The sequence below is a fragment of the Centroberyx gerrardi genome, chromosome 14, assembly GCF_048128805.1.
Source record: "Centroberyx gerrardi isolate f3 chromosome 14, fCenGer3.hap1.cur.20231027, whole genome shotgun sequence".
In the NCBI taxonomy this organism is placed as follows: Eukaryota; Metazoa; Chordata; class Actinopteri; order Beryciformes; family Berycidae; genus Centroberyx; species Centroberyx gerrardi.
This window is the reverse complement of record NC_136010.1, coordinates 5,918,256-5,942,948: the sequence shown is the minus strand read 5'-3', so window position 1 is coordinate 5,942,948 and position 24,693 is coordinate 5,918,256. Positions and strand designations below refer to the sequence as shown.

Sequence of the window (24,693 nt, the reverse complement as noted above, 5' to 3'; positions counted from 1 at the left end):
ACGTCCAGAGATGTTGTGGGAAAATATAGGCCAGACACTGACATGCAAAGACACCCGACCAAGGACAGATTCCATCAGATTGTCCACCATAGCTTCACAGGTCACAGCTGCCCTGGACTGTACGCATGTGAGTCACCATTACGTCACTCAGTGCACACGAACAGATTTATAGCAACAGGAAAACACAACATAAGAACATTCAGCTGATACAGTATGTGATGCTGAAGTAACTATAACAAGTGTTTGTGCAAAGTTTCCGTGCAATAAGCAAAGCAACTGACGAACGGCTTGTCGGTGAGTTGAGTAGAGAGCAGTTGTCATTAAGAAACTCTTAAAATCTGTTGATATAAATGTTATATTTCATATAAAAAATCATTTCAGTGATTTCTTACAGGCAAAAACATAGAACAGTCTACGCCATTTCAGATTTTATTTTAACTATATTTTATGATGTTATCTTATCAGTATCCATGTGCCATGTGTCCTGACTAAAACTGAATTTAAGCCTCAGCAGAAAGACATGAAAAGCAGAGTGTGTTCACATCCAACAGTCTGAATCCGAACAGCTCAACCATGCAAATCTCAATCCTTGCAACACCCACGTAAATTTACACAGTCTGAATCAGGCCTTTAGGTCATGTATGTGTGTGTGTGTGTGTGTGTGTGTGTGTGTGTGTGTATGTGTGTGTGCCCCTCTTACCCTTGCGGTGCCTGTTCGGCTGGGTGAGGCCGTTCTCGTCTCCGCTAGTCAGCGCTGCGTCAGGCTGGTTGTTGTTGGCGGCGTCCTTGTTGTAGTCCCCCCCCAGGGGGCGCTCCGAGCCCCACTTCTGAAGGGTGTGAGCATCACACTCCTCCAAGGCCGGCCAATAGGACAGCAGGTCGTTGCCATCCAGGTCTGTCACACACACAAGAACAAACACTTCTGGTTAATAATGAAAAAAGGTACTTTTTGCATCGTTTGATAGATGAAAACTAGTGAAACTGCACTTCAGTGACCCGTGAAAGCTCTTTTTCCAAAAACTGAAATCTGTCCCAACAAGGATGATCTCATATCAGGTAAGCAAGGATAAATGTTATTGGTTGACAAAGAAACAAAGCCGCCTTTAACTGTTGACTAAGAGATGAAATCCTGAAAAACGAGACGTGTTCGATATTGGGCTAAATCGCTTTTTAGCTTTCATCATTGTCTGAAAATATTTTATAATGGAGGCCAATAAAGACCAGTAATCAAAAACTGCCAATGTGTTCTTTTGTCATCTGTTGAATGGCATATAACGCATCATGTTCAATTTTATAGCTACGCATTCATCCTTACAGACGCACAACAGGTGTCTGTTATCAAATAGCAGGTGTCAGCAGACAAATAGCATATGTTCATTATGAAATAACAGCAAGGAATAATGAGCAGTGTTTTAAGGCAATGTGCCATATTGGTAGGAAGTGTATCAAACTTCTGTAAATCCTATGAAGAGACAGAATTCGTTGATTTAACGCATGAGCAGAATGCATGCAATTACACAGTCAGTTGGGACACATGGTTGGTGCATTTGATCTTATTTATAAAAATGCTCTCTGACTTTATCTTTGATTAAATTTTATAGTCATTTCAAAGAAAAAAAAAACAAATTGAGAGAAGGCAACTGTAAACGTAAACAGCAAATTGCCCGTGACACATCGATACACAAACAAAAGACAAAAAGTTGTGTCAAAATGGACAAACAAATTTTGTAGTCCCTCCCCCGGTGTAATTTGGTGTGATTTAAAAAATGCCGGAACGCAGTGGTGAGATGCATCCTTCCCCAAAGATTCGGCAAAATTCGGTCAGTGGCGTCTGAGACATCATGGTTGGTGGATCGAATGCATGAACAGAGACAAGTCTATAGCAGTCACACCTAGGTTATGGATGGAAATATGATTTTGCCTTGGATATTTCCCAGAAAATACAAGACACTCAATGCTAAATGCTTGTTTTCTTATCCACATAACTTTTTCAAAAAACTACTCACATGCTTTGGATTTGGTCGTAATGTGCAAATTTGCGTATGAGAGCCTGTTATGAACGAGGCCCTTTGTGTGCATTTTTTAAACTCTTTTTTTTATGCTGCCTGAGGAAGAGCACTAAGCCTGAAATGCGTTGCTTATCCTGCATGCAGATAAAAGCCAAACACTGGGTTCTGCTTTGCTCTTTAAGCGCCTCATTGTTTTGTGCCTACAAAGCAATTAATAAACTTTCACCCTCTGCATCGACGTGGCTTCCAACCTTTTCTTTTTGTTTGCTGCGGGCCTTTTGGAAGCCCGTATTGTTCCCCCCTGTTCTCTAGTGGTTACCTCGTGTTTTTTCACAGGCTGTCTGAGCACACACTCTTTTTCCAGCAGCAGCCTGTTTAACACTCAACACACATTCGCACCTAGCTGCCCAGTAGCCACAGTCTTCTACCGTCGGCCAGTGAGCGGCTCCACTGAAGTGACCGGGGGTTAAACGCCTTGCCGGGGGGGGCGGCAGCGAGGGACGGGAGGGCATCTTCAAAACTGACACTTTCCAGTTACGAGCCTGCAGCTCTAAGCATTGATTTGGCCCTTCATTGTGAATGAATTCATGAATTGATTAACTGCGCTAGCCATCTGGATCATGTCCTGTTCCTTTCTACTGACAATGTGAATTGAGCTCATCTGATCCAGATGGTTTGCAAAGCTACAAATTGATTACTCATATTGATTTATGGATATGCGCAAGTCTGGCCTTTTCGCATAGTAAAACACTTCACCAATATATAGAGCATGGTATATGTGTGGCATTTATATCACATAAATTATACAGTGTATAAACCCATATATTATGCATGACATGTTTTCATGTATACTAGAAGGAAGAGGGTATTGATTAATGACTACCGGCACTGACATTTTCTCTTAGTGTGTGTGCATGTGTGTGTGTGTGTGTGTGTGTGTGTGTGTGTGTGTGTGCTTTCATGCATGTGTGTGCTTTCATGCATGTATGCATACATGTTGTGTGTTTCTATATCTGAGAGTGCAGTAGGGGACGTAAATTGAATTAAATGGATGCATATCACGTTTTTATGCTAACAAGGGGATGGCATTCTCATTCATCCTCTATCAAATAGGTTTGGCATGTGGCCTAGTGGGTGGAGAGACCATCCCGTAACTAATAAGTCACAGGTTCGATCCCCAAAACAGCCAATATGTGCCTGTCAACTGCTGAAGTGTCCTTGAGCAAGACACTTAACCCCTTCCTGCCTATCCACTGTAAGCTGAATGCCTTATAAGGAAAAGAAAAGTGAAAATGTAACGATAAATCGGCCCAAAAATCAAGGAAGTGCTCGTCTACCTTTGGTGCCGTTGTGGGTGGGCTCAGTGAGCAGACGCTCGCTGTGATTGGAGCGTTTGAAGCGGCGCTGGATGCGCCCGCGGAGACGGACGTTGTCCTCGCTCTCGGAGGAAGGGATGGAGAGACTGCGCTCCTCCTCCAGAGAGAGGTCCGAGTCCGAGTCCGAGTCCTCACCTGAGAGGGGGGACAGAGAGAGAGAGAGAGAGAGAGAGAGAGAGAGAGAGAGAGAGAGGAAGGAAGAAGGAGGGAGGAAGAGGGGAAGAGAGAGAGAGGAGGGAAGAAAGAGAGGAATAAGGGGCAGGAATAGAGGCATTAATGGTTATACTTCATTTTGCGTACGCATGCTTGATCTTTAATCTGATGGATATGCCTCAAGTTTGTTGCACGCTTGGTGAAGGAGAGAGACAAAGAGAGAGAGAGAGAGAGAGAGAGAGAGAGAGAGAGAGAGAGAGGGAGGGAGCGAGGAAGAAAGATGTATAAGGAGGGAAACTGCGGTAGAGCAATGAAGGGTTTGTCTCTACTAGTCATTAAGTCATTATTAAGAGTGTGTATGAGTGTGTGTCCATGCGTAGGTGTGTCTATTTGTTCCAGTGTGTGTGTGTGTGTGTGTGTGTGTGTGTGTGTGTGTGTGTGTGTGTGTGTGTGTGTACCTCCGTCTCTGTGGAACATGGCTACATCCAGGTCCGTCGCTCCGGTGTGACCGATGTTTTGTTCCAGAGTCTGACGAGCCAAGAGGTTTTCTCTAACAGGGGGGAGAGGAGAGGGGTGAATACACACACACACACACACACACACACACACACACACACACACACCGATCGATGTAGACAGGCATATTCACACAGAAAAAGAATGTACACAAAACAACAACAAAAGCCCTCACACACATTAAGAAAAATAAGAACATCCACACACACACACACACACACACACACACACACACATAGTCACTGAGCCATAAAGACACCTCTCAGAGTACATTAGTTTTGCTCCACATACAGTAGCTACAGTACATTGTTCCCTCCCATCCTCCTCATCTTTTTACCCTACTGACCCACTAAAGACAGCAGCTTTGATTACTGGAAGCGTTTCCTTCTTGACGCACAATCGAAAGCATTTTCATTCCAAATCGAACTGCACAAGGGATTAATGAAACCTGGCAGATTCATATTTCACATTTTGAATGAGATTTGTAAACACTCTGTTGGCATTTTACAGTATGTATCTGAAGTACGGTGGGAAATTAGTTAGTCTACTAGTCTACCAGCTGAGATTTGGCGGTCTTATTCCATTCTAAACCTCTAGTTAGCTGGTAAAATATGTGTGTGAGCATGTGTGTGCATGTGTGTGTGTGTGTGTGTGTGTGTGTGTGTGTACATACCTAGCGGAGCTGACAGAGGAGATGGTGGAGGTTCCTAGGGTGATGCGGTGCAGCCCGCTCTGCTCCAACAGAGAGGCGTTGTTATAGGGGTTCTGAGCCTGCGGGCGAGCACACACACACACACACACACACACGCACACACACACACACACACGCACGGAAGAGAGAGAGAGAGAGAGAGAGAGAGGGGTCAAAAAACAGAGAAACGAGAGACATACACAAATTCAGTATGAGATAAGCCAACAAGTTGAACAATAGCAACCTAATTCCAGTATATTTCTAATGTAATCTGATTGATTGATTGCACAAAATTCTAATAATCGACTATTAGAGGCAGAGGAAGGTCTTGTGATTATTACCCTTGATTATGATTAAATCAATTTAAGTGTAAAATACATCACTTTTTTCGATTTGATGGGCCATTTTTCCCATTTCCCAAGAGCAATGGCCTCAAACGTGCAGCACATCCTGCACTATGCACTGTATTAGGCCGCTGTAGTCATAAATAACTAATCGTACAGTATGAGTCAGATACACAGAAGGATGCTAACAGGGAGTCACACATGCATACAGTCCAGCTGGGGTAAAGATGGCAGCGCTTGTATGTGTGTAATAATAGTTTTAGGAAAGTACAGTCATCGCTTCCCAGAGGACTCAGTGATGGATAGGAAGTACTTTAGAGGAAATGGGGGCTAAAAGGGTAGAATGAACTATGAACTCACACGCACACACACACACACACACACACACATATATATATATAGGGGCTAGATAGGATGTGCACTGGAAGGAATAGGGGATAAAAGGGGGTGGGGTCAAGAACATGAACTATGAACACACACACACACACAAGCAAGTATGCACATGCACTCACACACAGGCAAGATAGTGAGTGTTTTTAAAGGAGGGTGGCTAAAGAGAGCAGGGGTTAGGGTGCAGTGAGCTATGAACTAACACACACACATACACACACACACACACACAAGACACTAGTGAGTGAAGGAAAGATGTGAAGGCAGGATAGGGTTATGGTGAACACACACACACACACAAACACAGTACATAGGCACAGTGCATTTGTAGGAAGTGGGCTAAAGAGCTCCACTAGTCGGTGTATTGTTTTATCTGGGTCAGCGCCGCAGCCGGAGGGCAGAGCGGGAGGAGAGAGGGAGGACAGGAAAGATGGATGGAGGGAGGGATGGAGGGCAAGGGACGATGCTGATGTGCCGTCTAGTAATGGACACAGTGAGAAAGTGCAATAGAATAGAATTGAATAGAATGAACTAAACTGGAGTAGAACATGGCAAAATGAAATCTGATAGAAAATAAGTCTAAGAGTTTATGCATAAATAGATGCAGAAGTGCAAGTGCACTTGTAAACAATGTACTGTATATGGAGTATGTATATGACCTAGTAAGTGATGCATATGTGTATATATACAGTATATATATCTGTAGTATGTATATATAATGTAGTATGGTATATGACATGTATATGATGGTATGTAAAACCCTTTGAGACTTCATTGTGGTAAAGGACTGTATAAATAAACAAGACTAGACTAGACAAGTATGTGTATGTGTGGATTTATATTAAAAAAAGAGTTGAATTCCATGTTATACTTTGTCTATTTTGAGAAAAAGACAATGCTACCTGAATTTAATTATACAACATTCCAAAAATAGAGATAGAGAAGAAAATAGAGATAGAGAAAAAATGTTGCTGTTTTGCAGGCAAAAGTCTCGATCTAGCTAATGAATGTTTTCATAGCCTGTAGGCGTCACTTTCTATATATATATATAAATGTTTGTGTGTGTGTGTTGGACTCACAGTGTTCTGCGGCGGTCTGGGCGGGTCTTCTCCAGGACTCTTCTTACCCAGACAGACAACTCTCCACGCCTCCTGAACCTCCGAGTTAAACACTGTGAACACCAGAAAGACTGACAGTCCCTGAGAGAGAGAGAGAGAGAGAGAGAGAGAGAGAGAGAGAGAGAGAGAGAGAGAGAGAGAGAGAGAGAGAGAGAGTTAGATACAGAGATGAAACTATACACAGCAAGCAAACACCTAATTTCAAACACTTTGTTCGTACCTGCACTAGGCAGAGGATGTTGAAGATGTAGTGGAAAGCTAGGATGCTGTTATTCACGGCCATCAGACCACACAGCCAGGTGGCGGTGGCTACCAGCAACAGCAGGAAGGCACTGCGGATAGTAGCACTGGAGCGAGAGAGAGAGAGAGAGAGGGAGAGAGAGAGAGGGAGAGAGAGAGAGAGAGAGGAACACAAATTCGGTCAGATTCACCAAGACACTACACAATAGCAATATCATACCTATAGAGGGCTTTCAGGTGATGTAACACACCTTCTGGCGGCCATATTGGAGGTTTTCAGGTGTTTGACAACAGTGGCTGTGAAAAGCTGATAGTGTTTCTAAATGTACAACTTGGCCATTTCGACAGAGGTGAATATATCTGGTTAATTTCTGTGCTGTTTTTGACTTTGACTGGGAATCGATCATCTCATCACTGATACATCTGACTGATATTGTGTTTAGATAATGGAAACACATCTGATTTGCGCACTAGCTAAGGTATCTAGTAGAAGCAAGCCTTAGCAGTGGCTAGTAGTCACATTAACATCCGGTGCTTTCCTATATAATAGAGACTCAGGGCTAAAGACAAGACACAGTAACCTACATTTGGAAACAAATCCACCTCGTCAGACTCTTCATGTTGAATGAATTGACCGACAGCCACACCATAACAATCTATTTCAGGTGGCCTATCTCTTTTTCTAGCCCGGTTGTTATACATTTAGCCATTATTTGCGCACACCCAATTCTCCAATGGACCTCCATGATGGGGAAGGAGATAGCAAAAAGAGAAAAACATAGGATGAAAGCAGAGAAACAGATATGGGAGACAGACAAGATGACAAGAGACAGAGAGTTCAGAAGCAACTGAAAAATAAGATTTGCAGTTGTCATTTGTGCAGACATGACTTGATCAATAACACGGCCTGACGTGATCGTTGTCTATCAAATCAGCATTGACTGAACGGGACAGACAGCCACACAGGCATGTTCCCCTCTGTTCCTTGTTAGCTCACCAGTCACATCCCATTTACTTCAAAGCTACATTCCCCTGCTTTGAGAGACACGTGTGACAGCTAGGTCATCACTAGGACCAGCTAAAAATTCAATTTTTTATTCAGGAATTTAAAAAAAAAAGAAGCCATTTGGAAATCACATGGCTTTTGAATGAGTTTCATAGTCACTGAGGTCATGAAACTTCTAACTGTAACTTCTTTAAATGGCCATGAAAGCTTTTGATTGAAGTGAAAATGTGGAAATCATGAAAATTGGGTTTATCAGTGTTTCTTTCATGGAGTAGTGTTATATAACTAACCATACTAGACCCCATGTCACTTATATACATTGGTAACCATTGTAGAAGTTATCCTTCACACATTTATCCTCCATCTATTCTACATTTGTACTGCAGAAGTGTCTAGAATGATTCACTATGGAACCAAATTGGAATACTGTAACACAAAACTCTGGTGTCTCTTAACCAATTTGTCACCCAACCACTTTTCTGTGCCTTCTGATGGCTGAAAAGAGAGCAAAATTTCCAACAATTCCTCTTGGGGGGGTTTAGAAAAATTGCAGCAATAGTTCAGCAGGCATGAGGTAAAAGTGTGACTTGCTGCATTTGTAATCTGTGACTTGAATTGAAGAAAAGGCCCTTGGGACCAAAATGCTGCAAATATTAGATGCCTGTCGGAGTGTAACCTGTGGTCTGTTAGCTCTGACACCAGCATGCAGCTACAGGTCCTTATCTTTACAGGTGACAAGAAGCTCCTATATAAGACCTTATGACTGTTCTTTATCGCTGCACACGCCAGCTATCGTTTTCATCAGAGCCAACGTCAGGCAGTTGCTAACCAATTTTTCTTGTTGCTATAAATCCAAGAGTCTAGTGATCCAGCGCCTTTCAGGGACTGTGTCAGGCTCTACAAGTGAGCTGTGGGACTACTGAAATCTGTCCCCAAATCACTCAGGAGAAATTTAGTGCGGACATTATGTTGCCAAAGCATTCCCAAGTGCCTATAATAAAAAGTAGTCTGAATAAAAAACAGTAGGCTTTTAGATCAGTAGCTTCAAGGAAACACAAGAGTCTGAATAAAACACTGCAGGCAATCAAAATCTAAATGCAGGGTAACCAGCAAAATCGGCTTTTAGATGCAATAAAAGTAAATTCAACCATCATAGACACAAATGAATGAATGAATTAATGAATGAATGAATGCATTTCTTATTTACGTGTCATGCCACTTAGGTGGCCCATCCCACGTGGGATTACAAGACACCGATAAAATAAACAAAATTTCAGTTTGCTATATTACAGCTGTAAGCAATACTCAATTCATTACAGTAAGCACATGAAGTATATCCCGGTACTATAATACTCCTAATATGACAAGAACAAATACCCATAGAAAAAAAAAAAAAAAGAACATAATCTTGTCTTCCTTCTAGCCCAAGCTTTTTCTAAATAGTCAGCAATTAAAAAGGTTTTGTGTTCAAACAACCACGGCAGTATATCTGTGTCCTGCATGAGGAGTAGATCATTTTTTCCCTCCACTTTATTAAACATTGTCGTTCTTAAATCGTGGTAATGTGGGCAATACAAAACAAAATGGATTAAGATCACACATATAACAAACGACCTGTTTCAATATGGAGAGGGAGTAGACCTGACCCAATCTGGCCACACACAGATCTTTTTTTCTTTGACAGGTTATACAGCACATATAGTTCTCCGTACCAAGTTCATGTTTAATTTACTCCCTACATTGGAAGCCCATTTCATTTCATCACAGATATGTACTCACATGACGGGAAGCTTCTTGGTCTCCTTCTGAGACGGGTTGCAGGACATCTTGGCTACAATCAGGAACATGCCTCCATTCATCTGGGTAGAGAGGCATTAAAACAGACGTTAAGGCGGTATTACGATGTGTTACCGCTAATCCAATATTGCCGTTAGCAATAGCAGGGATGAGGATTAGCAAATGGGACAAAATCAATGTGGATAAAATACTGAGCTAAAGGTAAGACTGATATTATGCTGCTGCCGGTGACGGAGGCTTCCTGGTTAATCCTGTCTGTATTTCTCAAAGGTTAAGCCACGCAAGTCCTAGCAGACACGCTGTCAATTGCTTATTAAATCTGTTATGGTTCCTTTGCTCAAATGCTACTTGGATTTAGACTGAAGGAAGAAAGGACAGTAGGAAGCAAGGAGGGAAGGAACAAAAAACGGAAGGGAGAATTGAAGGTAGGACGAAAGGTGGAAAGAAACGCAGAAAGGAGAGAAGGAAGGAAAGAAGAAAGGGCAGTAGGTAGGATGAAGGGAAGGAGCGATGGAAGTAAAGAAGGAAGAATAGAAGGGATGGAGTAAGGAGTGAAGGCATGAAAGAAGGAAGGAAGGAAGGAAGGGACAAACGAATGAAATAAGAAAGAAAAGCACGAATTAATGTTGGAATAAAAGAAGTGTATAAATGAATGAACATACAGCACATTGACTATACTACACTGTAATCATTTACAAGCATTATAAAACCTGGCCAGGTGTCACATGCACGATGCTCTGAGGAGGGTTTATACTGGGAGTTGTTAACCTGATGTGACCATCCAATAAAATGATGGTATAACTGCGGTCAAGTGTGGTCTTGTTTATTAAAGTCGTTTGGAGCGCTGCCACTGCCACGTTTTCTGTGATTTTGAGCTTCTTGGAAGATCGCCCAGACAGAAGGACAGTTTACACACACACACCTTTTTATTTGCAGAATAGTTTTCAGGCTGATATAAATCTCTCAGCATCAAACTGATGTACAGTAAGTTATATGGAGATATGGTCTTTTAAGGGAAAAAGCAAAAGTTTGCCGTATAATGATCACTGACTGGAGGTAATGGTTTACCCACCTTTTTATTCTCCACTACACCACTGGTTATACCATGTATTTATCGAAGCTTATGCACACCTCCCATACACCCAACAGTAACTATACTAGCGGTCGGTCAGACAGACAGGGAGACAGACAGTTACCAGTATGACGATGGCGATGGGACCGGCGAAGCTCCAGATGAGCTTGTCGTAGATGGAGATCCAGCAGAAGTCTGGGTTCCCATAACCCTCTGGGTCCAGGCCCACCGCCAGGCCTACAGCAAGGAGACAGACAGTCAGACCAGACAGACAGACCAGACAGGCAGACCAGACAGGCAGACAGACCAGACAGACCAGACAGGCAGACCAGACAGGCAGACAGACCAGACAGACCAGAGAGACCAGACAGACCAGACAGACCAGAGAGACAGGCAGACAGACAGACAGACAGACAGACAGGCAGACCAGACAGGCAGACCAGACAGGCAGACAGACCAGACAGACCAGAGAGACCAGACAGACCAGACAGACCAGAGAGACAGGCAGACAGACAGACCAGACAGGCAGACAGGCAGACACACCCCATGCCAATCACAAAGAGACACACAGCGGTCAGAGCAGAGAGAGACTCGGCTGCTCAGTATGAGTCAGCTTGTCATCATCTGAATGACAGCAGTAGGAAAGGTCAAACAAAAAAGATGTATTATCTGAATGAATGTAAAGTACCACTGTTTTTATCGCTATTGATTTTTGAAATCACTTAATCAACTATTGCTTGTTCTATCAAGCCTGATCAGAGGGCTTTCAGGTGACATCATGCACCCTCTGGCGGCCATATTGGAGGTCCTCAGCTCTTGGGGAACAGTGGCTGTAAACGTCTGATTGTAAACTTCAGACTCAGCAGAATTCAATCGACACGGTTGATTTCTGTGCTGTTTCTGACTGGGAACTGATCATTTTGCCACTGATTGATTTTGTGTTTAGATAATGTCAGCTTGTTAGCTAGCCAACCACAGCATCTGGCCAGCTAACCATCACTGTCTTGTTAACACATCTGATTTAGCGTATCTAGTAGAAGCTAGCGTGAGTACTGGCTAGTAGTGGCATGTTAACAGTACAGTAACATCACTTGCTCTGCTAAATGAGCCTGCTGGCTAGCTAGCTAACAGTTTGTTCAGGTTAACTGAGCTGACTCTTCTCCAGCTACAACTTGTAGTGCTTTGGAGTAGAATAGGGCTGGATGATAATTCAATATTATCGTTTATCGTCTTTCAGTGGGATTATATTGTGATGATATGGTGATTTTGGGATATCGAGACGCAGAATTCTGCTGTCTGAACTGATGAGAATAAGCTAGTTTTATTTAGAAACTCAGACAAAATGAAGTATGGTAGGAATATTATGTGAAAATTTCAGTTTAGTTTGACATCACACCAAACATTACCATTCGGTTCAATATGATGAACATTAATTTGATTATTTAATGTGATTTCGCTTATGTGAGCCATATCGTCATATATATCGATATCGAAAAAAATCCTTATGATTATCGTGATATTGATTTCAACCATGTCGTCCAGCCCTAGAGTAGAAACCATGGTTAAGACAGGACAGTTTACTGTGTCACATATCTACCTTACGAGACTATTCACCTTTACTTAAAACATGACTGAACTGACCTACAGCCACACCACAGCAATCTTCTTCAGGTCTCTCTGTTTTCTTATATTTAGCCATTATGTGCACAACCAATTCTCAGATGGACCTCCATGATGGTGCCAGCTGTTGATTTGTGACGTTAACTGTGAAGCCTCTATTGTTTGTATGTTATTTGTTACTCGTAATGTATTATAAACCTCTTTGGACAATATTATGAAGGTTTTGACCGCCATGCCAATGAAGAATGTTTATTAGACTGAATTGAGAAAGTGAGAGAGAGAAAGATTACATAAAGACAGACAGACAAGACACATCTCTAGGCCTGAGGAAAAGAGACATTAAGGCAGTGTGTGTGTGTGTGTGTGTGTGAGTGTGTGTGTGTGTGTGTGTGTGTGCATGTGTGAGATAGGGGAGACAGACAGATCCACCCCTTGGGCAAGGAGATACAGCGGTTAGAGGAGTGTGCGTGTGTGTGTGTGGGTGTGTGTGTGTGTGACAGTGATGGAGACAGCAACAGATAGAGGGGAATTGACAGCATGTATGTATCTGGATAGAAACTGCAAGTGTGTGTGAATGTGTGTGTGCATGTGTTTGTGTGTAGTAGAGGGAGAGAGAGAGGAAAACAGACAGACAGAAATATTACTAGCTTACAGTATGTGTCAAGAAAGAAATTGCTTGTGTGCGTGTGCGTGTGTGTGTGTGTGTGTGTGTGTGTGTGTGTGGGGTGTGTTTTACTGTCTCTATTAAAATGTCACCGAAATCTGCTTAATACAAGTGTCAATAGGACACCTTATCTATACAGCCAGATTCGCCTTGTGTCGTGTGCGTGTATGTGTGTAGGTGTGTGTGTGTGTGTGTGTGTGTGTGTGTGTGTGCATATGACAGTCTGTTTCCATGCATGTGTGAATGTGTAAGGGCTTGCCTCTGGCTGTATATCTGTATGTACATGTTTCTGCCATATGTCACAGAATCTGTGTCAGTATGTGTGTGTGATTGTGTGTGTATGTGTGTGCATGCATATTTCTGGCCGTGTGTGTGTGTCTTTGCATGTGTGTGTGTGTGTGTGTGTGTGTGTGTTTGCATGTTTCTTACACTGTGTGTGTATGTGTGTGCTATTGCAAAATTACAGTATCTGTCAAGATATGTGTGTGTGTGTGTGTGTGTGTGTGTGTGTGTGTGTGTGTCTAACTGTGTGTTTGTGCATATTGTAAAATGATATGATGTGTGTCTAGAGAAAATGTGTGTGTGTATCTGTGTGTGTGCATGCCTGAATGTGTGTGGATCGGACACCTTGTGTGTGTGTGTCTGTGTATATGACAATGTGTGTGCGCGCGTGCAAGCATGTCTCACTGTATGTGTGTATTTGACACTGTGTGTGTGTGTGTGTGTGTGTGTGTGTGTGTGTGTGTTACCTGTGATAATAGCAGGCACGCCCCAGCCGATGGCGTAGTAGAACCTCATGGCTCCGTAGTTGATGTTGCGCTGCTCAGTCTGCATGCGGTAGATATGAAGTCCCTCCACAAACATCCAGGCAAACGTCGACATGAAGAAGTAGTGCAGCAGGATGGCAACAACCGTACACAGAAACTGGAGAGAGAGAGGGAGGGAGAGAGAGAGAGAGAATAGAAAGCAAGGGAGGACGAAGTGAGGGAGGAAGGAGGAGAAAGAGAAGTAGGAATATGGAGGAGAGGGAAGGGATGGAGAATGAACAGGGGGGGAGATGGAGGGAGAAAGGTAGGAAGAAAAGGGGTAGTAGGAGGAAGGAAAAGAGAAGAAGAGAAAGGGAAGGATGGGTGAAGGGAAGGAGAAAGGAAAGGAAGGCGAGAGGAAAAGGAAGGAGGGAGAAGGGTGGAAGGAAGAGGAAGGGAGGAAGGGAGAAAGAAAAGGGGGAGCAGCAGGAAGAAAAAAGAGGAAGAGAAAGGGAAGGATGGGTGAAAGGAAGGAGAGAGGAAAAGGAAGGAGAGAGAAGGGCGGAAGAATGAGGAAGGGAGGTACAGGAAGAAAGCGAGAGACGAAGAGGGAGAGGGGGAGCAAGGGAGAAACAAGGAAAAAGAAGAAGTGAGGGAAAGGGGGTGAGGGAAGGATGGATGAAAGGAAGGAGGATGGAACGGAAAGAGAGAGGAAAAGGAAGGAGAGAGAAGGGCGGAAGAATGAGGAAGGGAGGTACAGGAAGAAAGCGAGAGAAGAAGAGGGAGAGGGGGAGCAAGGGAGAAACAAGGAAAAAGAAGAAGTGAGGGAAAGGGGGTGAGGGAAGGATGGATGAAAGGAAGCAGGATGGAAAGGAAGGAGAGAGGAAAAGGAAGGAGGGAGAAGGGTGGAAGAAAGAGGAAGCGAGGAAGGGAGGTTAGAAGAAAGCAGGAAGAGAAAAGAAAAAAGAGAGGGAAGAAGGGAGAAACAAGGAAAAAGAAGAAGTGAGGGAAAGGGGGTGAGGGAAGGATGGAGGAGGATGGAAAGGAAGGAGAGAGGAAAAGGAAGGAGGGAGAAGGTTGGAAGAAAGAGGAAGCGAGGAAGGGAGGTTGGAAGAGAGCGAGAAGAGAAAAGAAAAAAGAGAGAGGGGGAGGAAGGGAGAAACAAGGAAAAAGAAAGGATGTTAGAGAGGAAAAATACTCTTCTTCGTATCGATTTTGTGACGTTGGCGGCGCCGACATCTTGGCACGGCACCAACAAGTCTTTATTACACAACAGCAGGTGTCAGTAATCAAATGACGGGCGTTCGCCATTTAATTACCGACGCAACTAATGAACGGTTTTTATGGCGGCGCGTTATATCTCTAGGAAGCGCGTTAAGCGACTTATATGAATATAAACGAGCGTTGCGACCGCGCCGCATTACAGTAATAACACCCGAGAGGACGCTCTTTACTGCGATCGCGGGTGCGACGGCGATCGCAGAACAAACGCACACATGATCAGCTTTTATACGAGAGTTCACGCCGTTTCTGTGTAAACGTCGGAAAACGTTTAATACAAAATACACGGGCTTGTTTTCCTGGTTTTATGGGAATTATCAGCTCAGTTTTACCATGCAGATTGTTTGGTTTGAACTGTCAATTTTATAATCTGGAACATTTAAGTGTCTGATATGTTTGCATCTTTAATTTGACCAGTGGATCTTCAAGCTGTCCTCATCCCTAAAGGTGATGACCAGCTACAAACGGCAGCTTCTTGTGTTGTTAATACTGAAATCCACCTGACGTTTAGACGCTTTGCTCCAAAGGAAGGGCATTTAAAAAAGTAATGACATCAAAAGATTAAGATATCAGCTGATTTATTCCCCGGCCCCAGCCTCCAGTCTTATTAGCTTATGAAGTGTAATGTGGGACGCACACGGGGGAACTTTGTCTTTATTATCATTACTGTGATGCTGCATGAGCGCTGAGAGATGAGGAAAGTGGAGAACAGAAGTAACTACAATCAAAATGTCAAGACTATGGTTTAGATTTAATTTAATATAACAGAGAGGTAACGCACACCAAAAATTGTTAATCACTTGAAGTAGACAGAAGAAAACAAGAAAAAGGAGAAAACAAGAAAAGTTTGATGTGTACTTTTGATGACGTTTCAACCAAAATTAATTCCAACATTACTGTCTTTTTCTGAGTTTCAGTGCTCATGCAGGTGCTGCTGTTTGGCTTGGTAGGGCAGTAATGCTGAATTCGCCCGTTTCAGGAAGCACATGCACCGCCACAGAGGTACAGTTTATTTTGTATTTGGGTCATTTAGGTCCAAACTGCCCAAATACAAGCGAACCAGACCTGACGTTGGCTCAAATCCCACCAGAACCTTCCCTCCTGTGTCTCACCTTCCAAGTTAACATTTAAGTTTTCCATCTAAGAACTGACATTTGGGCCGTGTTTACACCGAGCCATGTCTGGAGCGGTTTATTTTAACTCTGAGGCGTTTACTCTGTCAGTCCATTGGTTCGGTTCATTTGTCCAGGTGAGAACAATGCTAATTGAACTCTGCTGGCACCAAGATGCCTGAAAATGTAAAAAAAAAAAATCTCAGCCCTCTAACAAGAGAACTGCGGTGAGGTTCGTTAGGAGTGGAACGTAATCTGAACTCCAGGAAACAACCCCAAAACGATACTGACATCTGATAGCCAGCAGTTCCTCATGCTTGGAAAGCCTAGCAGAACAAAATGAAGTCTGGACTGATGCTCATATTCAGCTGTTTCTTCAGGTGTTCTGCACTGTTATGAACACCACAGAAGAAGAGATAGACAAGAGTCAGACGAGTCCATAAGATCCAAGAGATAAAGTTACAGGGACTCAGATTTATTTTGACTCCCAATGTCAAAATCTCTAACCTGCAGGATGACAGGTTACTAAAACTCTGTCCAATAAACAAGCTACTTGTGAGTCATGTGACTTTTGTTTACAAGCCCTGATTCGCTTGTATTTGGTCAGTGTGAACCTAAATGACCCAAATACAAAAATGCCACAAGATAAACTGTTCCAGACCAAAGAAAACAAACTGTAGGTGTGATCGCACCCTTACTGTACTGTCGCAGTCGTAAATCATACTGGAAAAGAGCATCAGCTAAATGTAAATGTTGTGAATATTTCCTCTTAGCCTTCTTAAAGTCTCATAAAAAGGAGAAATACTTATGGTGGTTTAGTGCGCTGCATCTTTAAGCAAAAAAAAAAAAAAAAAAAAGATTCCCAAGTCATAGATTTAAAGGTTAAAGGAAGCACAGCACAAATTCCTAATGACACAACCAGAGACGGCACGGAAATAGCAGCAGCCTTGGCAGGAATACAGCCAGACGATGGATTTCACACTCCCACACACACACACACACACACACACACACACAGCTAGGGCTCTCAGCACACACACACCCACACACACACATACACAAACACACACAAAAACACTCACAATTACAAACAGAAAGACAGACAAACAGAAAGACACACACAGACACTAGTTCATGCACACACAGACACACAAATACAAACACACACACACACACACACACACACACATGCTGCAAGCACTAACATGCTTTCCGAAGCATGATTTAAATGAATTAGAGAGAGCATATTTTGCAGCTATAAATAACCAGTCGTACTGTAAGACTCATACAGTCGACAGTGTGCGGGATACAGCTTATTAATTGGATTTCATGCTGAGTGAGCACATATTTGCAGCACCCTCATTACAAGACTTTTTCAGACTCACTGCTCTTCAAACACACACACACACACACACACACACACACACACGCACACACACACACACATAGAGAGAGAGAGGTCAGGGGAGGGGAAGGGAGGGAGAGAAAGTGGGTGGGAGAGGAGGAAAGACGTAGGAATAATTGAGAGTAATGAGAAGAAGAGGAAAGTACAGTATTGCTTTGGAAAGTGTCTTGATGTGATGTGAACTTTGTCGCTGAAGTTCAAAATGGAGACCAAGCTGCCTTCAGTGTGGATGTTAAAAATTATTATAGCGCAAAATGAACATAATATATCTGCGGGGGATTGATAGGGTTGCTGATCAATACCAATCACTCAACTGGCTTTCAAATCTCACCTACTGGCCAGTTTTCTTGTGTCTTTTTCCTAGTTTTTCATGAAAATGAGTGACTACCTAAACCATACTAAAAATTAATTTTATTATTATTTTATCATAATGCAATCTGATGCTCTAAATAAATTGATTTGATCAGTTCTGACAACTGTTACCAATTTTAACTGAATTTACGGCATAAAATATTTGGTGGCATAGGTCTACCTGCATGTTATCCTACTAATCGCTCGACAAAACAGTAGCCTACATGTTTATTAATTGTAGGGTAAGTTAATACAGGAACAAAGGATATAAATGTCCAGTTTTCCATCAATAGCTACAGTTTGAAGGCGGTTCCACCTGCAAAATGACACTTAAGTAGAGACAACGCGACCGATTTTTGAGGCCAGAACAAAAGTGAAAGTAGACAGCTTCACTGAAACTGCTGGCTGCTATTTACTTAACAAAAATAGCACTACCGCAACACTGCATGAGGAACCGGCCAGGAGAGCGGTGTGGAGAATAGAGGGGGAAGAGAAAGAAGAAGGCAAACACACTGCAAAACAAACAGGATCACGGAAAGGAGGATCACACACCTGCTGCTCAGTCTGATTGACGCCCAGCAGAAACACCAGCTCAGACAGAAACATGGCCGCCGCCGTGTTGGAATGGATGCTCCTGGTGTTGGACTTGAGGCCTCGCAGGCAGGAGAGCACCAGGACGGTGAGGAGGAGCGCCAGCATGGAGACGCACAGCGAGGAGTAGGTGACCAGGGCCAGCGTCTCCAGATCCCCCTCCAACTGCTGCTCAGGGAGGAGGGGGGGGAGAAAGAAGGGAAGAGGAGGGAGGAGGAGATAGAGGGGGAGAGAGTGTGTATACGTACCATTTTGGTGGATAAGGGAGGTAGACAGAAGGAAGGGGGGAACAAGAAAGTAGGAGAAAGTGGGAGGGAGAGAAAGTAAAAGAGAGAGATGAAGAGAATGAGTAGAAAAGGGGAAGAAGGAAGGAGCAGAGGATGGAAAAGCAGAGGGGGAAATAAGGCAATATAAGTAAGTAAACATTATTTATACAGCGCCTTTCCAAACCAATGTTACAATGTGCTGCACAAGAAAGAAAAAAAATGTAAAAGAAAATAAAAAAAAACAAAAGACACAAACAGACAAAACGTTACAAAGTAAAGTGATGAGAAAGCATTGTTAAAACATGATGTTGGGCTGCTGTTGCTTCAGTTTCTAGCTGGCTGGGTTCCCCAAGTGGGAATTGACCATATTTATCACAGATGTTAGATTATTTGGAGAGAAAGTTAGTAGGATGACAAAATTAAAGCTGCACTAAGCAATTTCTCATGTTGGCAGCCTCAAATGACAACGAGAAATTTAAAATTTTACATGTAAGGACTTAGAAGTACCATGAAATCATGTAACATAACGTCAGTAAACACAGCTTTAAACAAGTCTTATACAGTTCTAGCTGGTTTCAATGCTCAAAATGCTTACTGGAATTAAAAAAGTGCTCAAATTCAAGTAAACTGTATACATTTAAAGCCGGAAAGAAATTCGTGGCAAAGCGTAATGTGTCTCAGCTGGTTAGAGAAGTGTCCTGGCTGTCTCTCTGAGAGATGTTACAGCATGATGCATCATAAATCAGTATGCTGCTGTGATGGGCAGGGGTTTGCATTAAACCTTGAAAATCTTTAACAGCTGTAACTAGGCTTGCTTTAGACTTGAGTGTGTCCGCTAGGATTTAAATCTTCGGGATTTTAAACTTTCATACCGACCGAAATCCAGCAATTACCAGCTCAAGTGAACTCGAGTTTCCGTAATGTTCGATTCAAAGACAGAAGGGAAACTGCACACTTAATCCATAACGTGCTCCATTATGGAAAGAAGAGCAAAACTTAAAAGAAAAGAAAAGATAAGAGGAGCACTAACCTCTCTCTGTGAACTGTCCATCAGCACCCCGAAGGTTCCCAGTCTCTGGCACTGACAGCGCACATGAGAGGTGTTTCTGTAAACCACCATACAGTCCCTCACTGTCCAGCAGCCTCCTAACTCATACCTGCAGAGAGAGGGGGGGGGGGGGAGGGGGAGAGGGGGAGAGACAGAGAGAGAGAGAGAGAGAGAGAGAGAGAGAGAGAGAGAGAGAGAGAGAGAGAGGGAGAGAGAGAGAGAGAGAGAGAGAGGAAAGCATAGCAGAGGAAACAGAGTCACTGAAAGTCGAATTTAAAAACATGACTGTGCATAAAATGTGCATATTATATGTGTGTCTACTCTGTCCACATGAACATGACTGATTCTGCAAATCCTCATATCAGTACTTGTAAACCCTGTTCATTTCCAGAAGATCTTTTTTTTTTTCCACGTCTGTAAAAACCTCTGTTCCTGTAGGTGTCTAGTGAAGTCTAGCGATCATTTCACTGCATTTCGAGAAGTTCGGGGTCCCCACTTGACTAAACTACTTCTTTTAGTTTCGTGCTACGAAGGCCATGCAGCCGAAAACATTTGGTGTGACAAATAAAGCACCAAACTAAAAGAAAAGAGAAGAGTGTTCGACTTGAAATTTTCTTTAGAAATAATTACATTACATTATGTAATTTAGCAGACGTCCAAAGCGACTTACAATAAGTGCAAATAATGAGAGTGGGTGCCATTAATCCAGTGGCAGCAGGTGTAAAGGCAGATGTTTTGGCACATTTCATATTTAAAATCAAACCTTAAGACCTCACTCAAGAAAGTAACATGCCACTCAATATTCAAATATTGTGGTAACATGACAAATTTACACACAAACCTGACTAGACAACGATGTTTTCCAACAGTCTGCAGTTAAATCTGAATACTAATGTCTGTATTTTAAGTTATTTCAGTGCGTTAAAGCACGCAGAAGTCTGCATTCGTTATATTGATTTGCTTAATAAAGAGGACTGGAAATCCTACAGTTTGTCCCTATAATCCATACAAAATAATGCACATAACCATGGTATCACAATACTATCAAATCTTATCTGTATAGTTTCTACAAATTCAATACAAATCATATGCTGGATCAATAATATCATTACATTGAGAAATATTGTATCAAACTGTGTCGGATCATATCGTATCGTGACCCACAGAATCAGTATCAAATCATATTGTGAGGTAACATATGCGTGTGTATGCATGTATGTGTGTGTGTGTGTGTGTGTGTGTGTGTGTGCACATCTACTCACGGGCTGCTGTGGTTCCACTGCACACACAGCGGCTTGCTGCGATTGGCCGTCTCCAGCAGCTTGAACTCCAGGAGGAGGGGCTGGTCCAGGTGCCCGCCCACAAACGTCTGGTTGTTGTAGACAGACACAGTGACCACCGGGGAGTTCATTACCGGGTGTCTGGGCAGCCTGGGGGGGGGGGGGGGGGGACATAACATAGAGTTAGATCTACTAGACGGGACACAACATAGAGTTAGAGGTCCTGGATGAGACGGTGAAAAAAGAGAGACGAGGAGGTGAGCGTACAGAGAGAGGACAGAGTTTGATATATTAGACGAGACTCAAATGACTGTTTTACAGACAGATACTGACAACTGGAGAGTTCATTACTTGGTAATCAAGCCTGGAGGCGAGGTAGCGAACGTCAGAGAGGGAGAGAAGGGAGGAGAGGGTGAAAGAAAGACAGAGAGGCTGAGAAAACGAGAGGAAAAGAAAGAAAGACCAAGAAAGTGATGAGGCAGAATTAGATACACTAGAATACACACAGTTCTGACTGACCTGGACATACAAACTGACTACTTCAGAATAAAGACAGAATAAGACAAGAAGAATAAAAGACGATATAAACCAATAAAAACAGTAATATATAAAAAAACCCAACATAGAAACAGTAGAGTATCATCCTAGATATACACACGCAAGAAGAAATCCAGAGTGCCATATTTCTTTTTTTGTCTTTTTTTGGTGACACTAAATTATTTCCTTGGTTGTGCCAGCGGCAAAATCCCGGCATGTCTCTGAAAGTCTACTCCACAGCGGCTCCTAACCTAATTAATAATATGACAGGTAGATTTGACATTAATCCATTATGAACTGACTCAAGATTTTCATGGCTTTATACCACCGTCAGACTTAAAGGTTCGATTCCCACCGGAACCACCGACCGCTAAAAAACGCGTGCATAAAAAAAAAGTAAAGGCACAAATCACATTTTTATTTACCGTTTTGGCAAGCTGGGGCGCAGGCTTCAGCATTGCTCAGGGACAAGCCCCATTTAATTTTCATTGTAACTGATTAAAATAGAAGATTTTTCGAAGATAATGTTTTTTTAATGGCGTCCCACAGCCATTTTATACAAGCAATATCCTGTTGTTGCTCATTGTGGTTTATTGTCTGATACAGAATAAAAGACACATGGGAAATGAGCGCTGCCTTCACAGTCACATTGTTGTCGGATTAAGCGACCGAGTCCCACCTGACTCCTCGTCTGTCGGTGTGGTATTTGGGCGGGAGGGCGGCGCCCAGGCTGCGATAGATCAGCATGATGACGATGGTGATGGGCGGCTCGGGCAGCGAAACGGTGCGTCTGGCTGCGGTGTATTCCGCCGTCTGATTGGCCGAGATGCCGACGGGGGCGGGAGCGGCGTTCTGAGGTGCCGAGGCTACAAGGGAGAAGTCTGCGTGAGTGACAGATCGACTCAGATGATATAGAGAGAGATCAATTTGTGTGTGTGTGAATAAGTGAGTGTGAGAGAGAGAATAAGAAAGAGAAAGAAAGAAAGAAGGAAAGAAAGAAAGAAAGAAAGAAAGAAAGAAAGAAAGAAAAAAGACAGACAGATGTGTAGACATGATTTTAGCTGTTAACACTTTCTTTGTGTTTGTGTGTGTGTGTGTGTGTGTGTGTGTGTGTGTGTGTGTGTGTGTGCGTACGTTCTTTCTTTCTCTGCTCCTCCTTCCAGTTGTGTTGCTGTTGTCGTTGTGTGTGTGTGTGTGTGTGTGTGTGTGTGTGTGTAGAGCAAGTGAGAGTGAATAAGTGAGTAAGTGAGAGAATGAGTGTGTAAGTGCAAGAGAGTGAGTGTGTAAGCATAAGTGAGTGTGAGAGAGAGAGAACAAGAAAGAGAAAGAAAAAGAGAAAGAGACAGACAGAGATGTGTAGACAATCCTGTGTTTGTGTCTCTATATGTGTGTGTGTGTCTGTGTGTGTGTGTGTGTGTGTGTGTGCGTACGTTCTTTCTCGGCCCGCTCCTTCTCCTTCCAGCCGTGCTGCTGTTGTCGTTGCGGCACCAGGGCAGCGGGGGGCAGCACCACGTGGGTGTGGGGGTCCCACAGAGCCTGGCCCCGGAACAGGGTGGTGTGGTACCGAGGGAAACGCCTCCGGACGTGGGTGTGGTTCTCCACGCGGTCCAGGTTCATGACTGGAGGCAGAAACACACACACACACACACACACACACACACAGATATTTGGTCACAGGAATACAGTACAATAGCAACGTAAAGAAAAGCTACTGGTTTAAAGTTCTACATGTAGCATTTTTAAACATCAATGTATCATTCAGTAGATGATAAAAGATGCTCTTTGGTGGTGGGGTTATCAGGAGAATCCAAAAAAAAAGCACCAAGGCTCTCTTTCTTTTAGATCAAAAATGGTTCTCTTGAACATTAAATATAAAACAAGAGAGAAAAAAGAGATTGTAATGCTCAAGAGAACCATGCCATAATCAATAAAGGCATTTTTAATCTAAAAGAAAGAATGCCCTGGTCTTTTTTGCTTTTTTTGGATCAGTGTATCATTGTCAGATTAATAGTGATGTAATTACCATAAATAAATGAGACCATGGTGGAGACGATTGATAGCCTGTGCTACTGTTAATGCTATTGTTTCTCCAAATTAAGACTACATTTCCCATAAGCCCTGTTGCTTCCTGTTCCACAGAAAATGTTACAAACTTGTCCCGCCTCCTTGGTGTCACTCTGCATGCATTTGTTTTCTCTTTCAGAGTATAAACCTGTTGGAAGTGATTTTTCCATCAGTCTTTCCCTCCTTCCACCGTCTGCTGCCAGAAACTCTGAAAGCTTTAGCTCCGTTTGCTCTGGAAGAACAGAACCTCTTCCTGTTTTGTGCCGTAACGCGATCTCTCTTTGAAGTCCCATGAAATCTGAACAATGACTGTGGTTTATTGATGTACACATAGCACCAAACTTACACCATAACCCATCCCGAACCACACTCACCATCTTTTTAATTGGTCCAAAACTACACAAGCTACAGACTGACCTATCAGCTTTCTGACATCACAACAGTACAGTTTTAAATTTGCTCTGCTCCTTTTCACTCAATTTCATATGTTCAGTCTGGTGTTGCTGTAGCTGGAGAAGGATTTGAGGTGGGCGGCACTTTCCTTCTTAACTCAGAAATTTAATGCTCCTCCCTTTTTTTTACATTAGACTTGAAGGGAAAATTGCCACCCGTGATCATTCATTGGCTATAACAACAAACTAATTTATCCTCTGTGGATTTGGAGGAGTGAAAAGCCTCTACAAAAATCCATAAACACACACACACACACACATCGGGACGGAGGGACCGTCGCATTATAGGAAATGAGGTGGTGAAACAGGAAGTTCATAGTCAATGTGGAGTGTTTCAGTAATGAGCGAGCACTTGACCCGGCAAATAGAAGTGGAACCGCACTCGATACAGAGAGAGAGGAGCTGTGGAAATCACTCAATATAATAGACGGTGTGTGTGTGTGTGTGTGTGTGTGTGTGTGTGTGTGTGTGTGTGTGTGCTGGTGTCTGAGAGAGACAGAAAGAGTGTTTGTCTGTTTAATGGCAAGTTTAATGACTAAACGAAATGCTCATTGCTTTTATAAA

General features: G+C 43.0%; 1 protein-coding gene across 1 annotated transcript in view; it reads right to left on the bottom strand.

Moving 5' to 3' along the window:
- Window positions 1–24,693, bottom strand: part of celsr3 (cadherin, EGF LAG seven-pass G-type receptor 3) — a 127,469-nt gene that overhangs the window by 3,356 nt on the left and 99,420 nt on the right. Inside the window, exons 24-37 of the mRNA XM_078288237.1 lie at window positions 23,044–23,232; window positions 22,293–22,479; window positions 21,059–21,226; window positions 19,779–19,905; window positions 18,444–18,650; window positions 13,746–13,920; window positions 10,837–10,949; window positions 9,623–9,702; window positions 6,818–6,944; window positions 6,559–6,678; window positions 4,728–4,825; window positions 3,997–4,088; window positions 3,347–3,520; window positions 701–895 (exon numbers count right to left, since the gene is read on the bottom strand). Coding sequence (XP_078144363.1) covers window positions 701–895; window positions 3,347–3,520; window positions 3,997–4,088; window positions 4,728–4,825; window positions 6,559–6,678; window positions 6,818–6,944; window positions 9,623–9,702; window positions 10,837–10,949; window positions 13,746–13,920; window positions 18,444–18,650; window positions 19,779–19,905; window positions 21,059–21,226; window positions 22,293–22,479; window positions 23,044–23,232 — 2,052 coding nt within the window. The remainder of the gene's footprint in view (window positions 1–700; window positions 896–3,346; window positions 3,521–3,996; window positions 4,089–4,727; window positions 4,826–6,558; window positions 6,679–6,817; window positions 6,945–9,622; window positions 9,703–10,836; window positions 10,950–13,745; window positions 13,921–18,443; window positions 18,651–19,778; window positions 19,906–21,058; window positions 21,227–22,292; window positions 22,480–23,043; window positions 23,233–24,693) is intronic.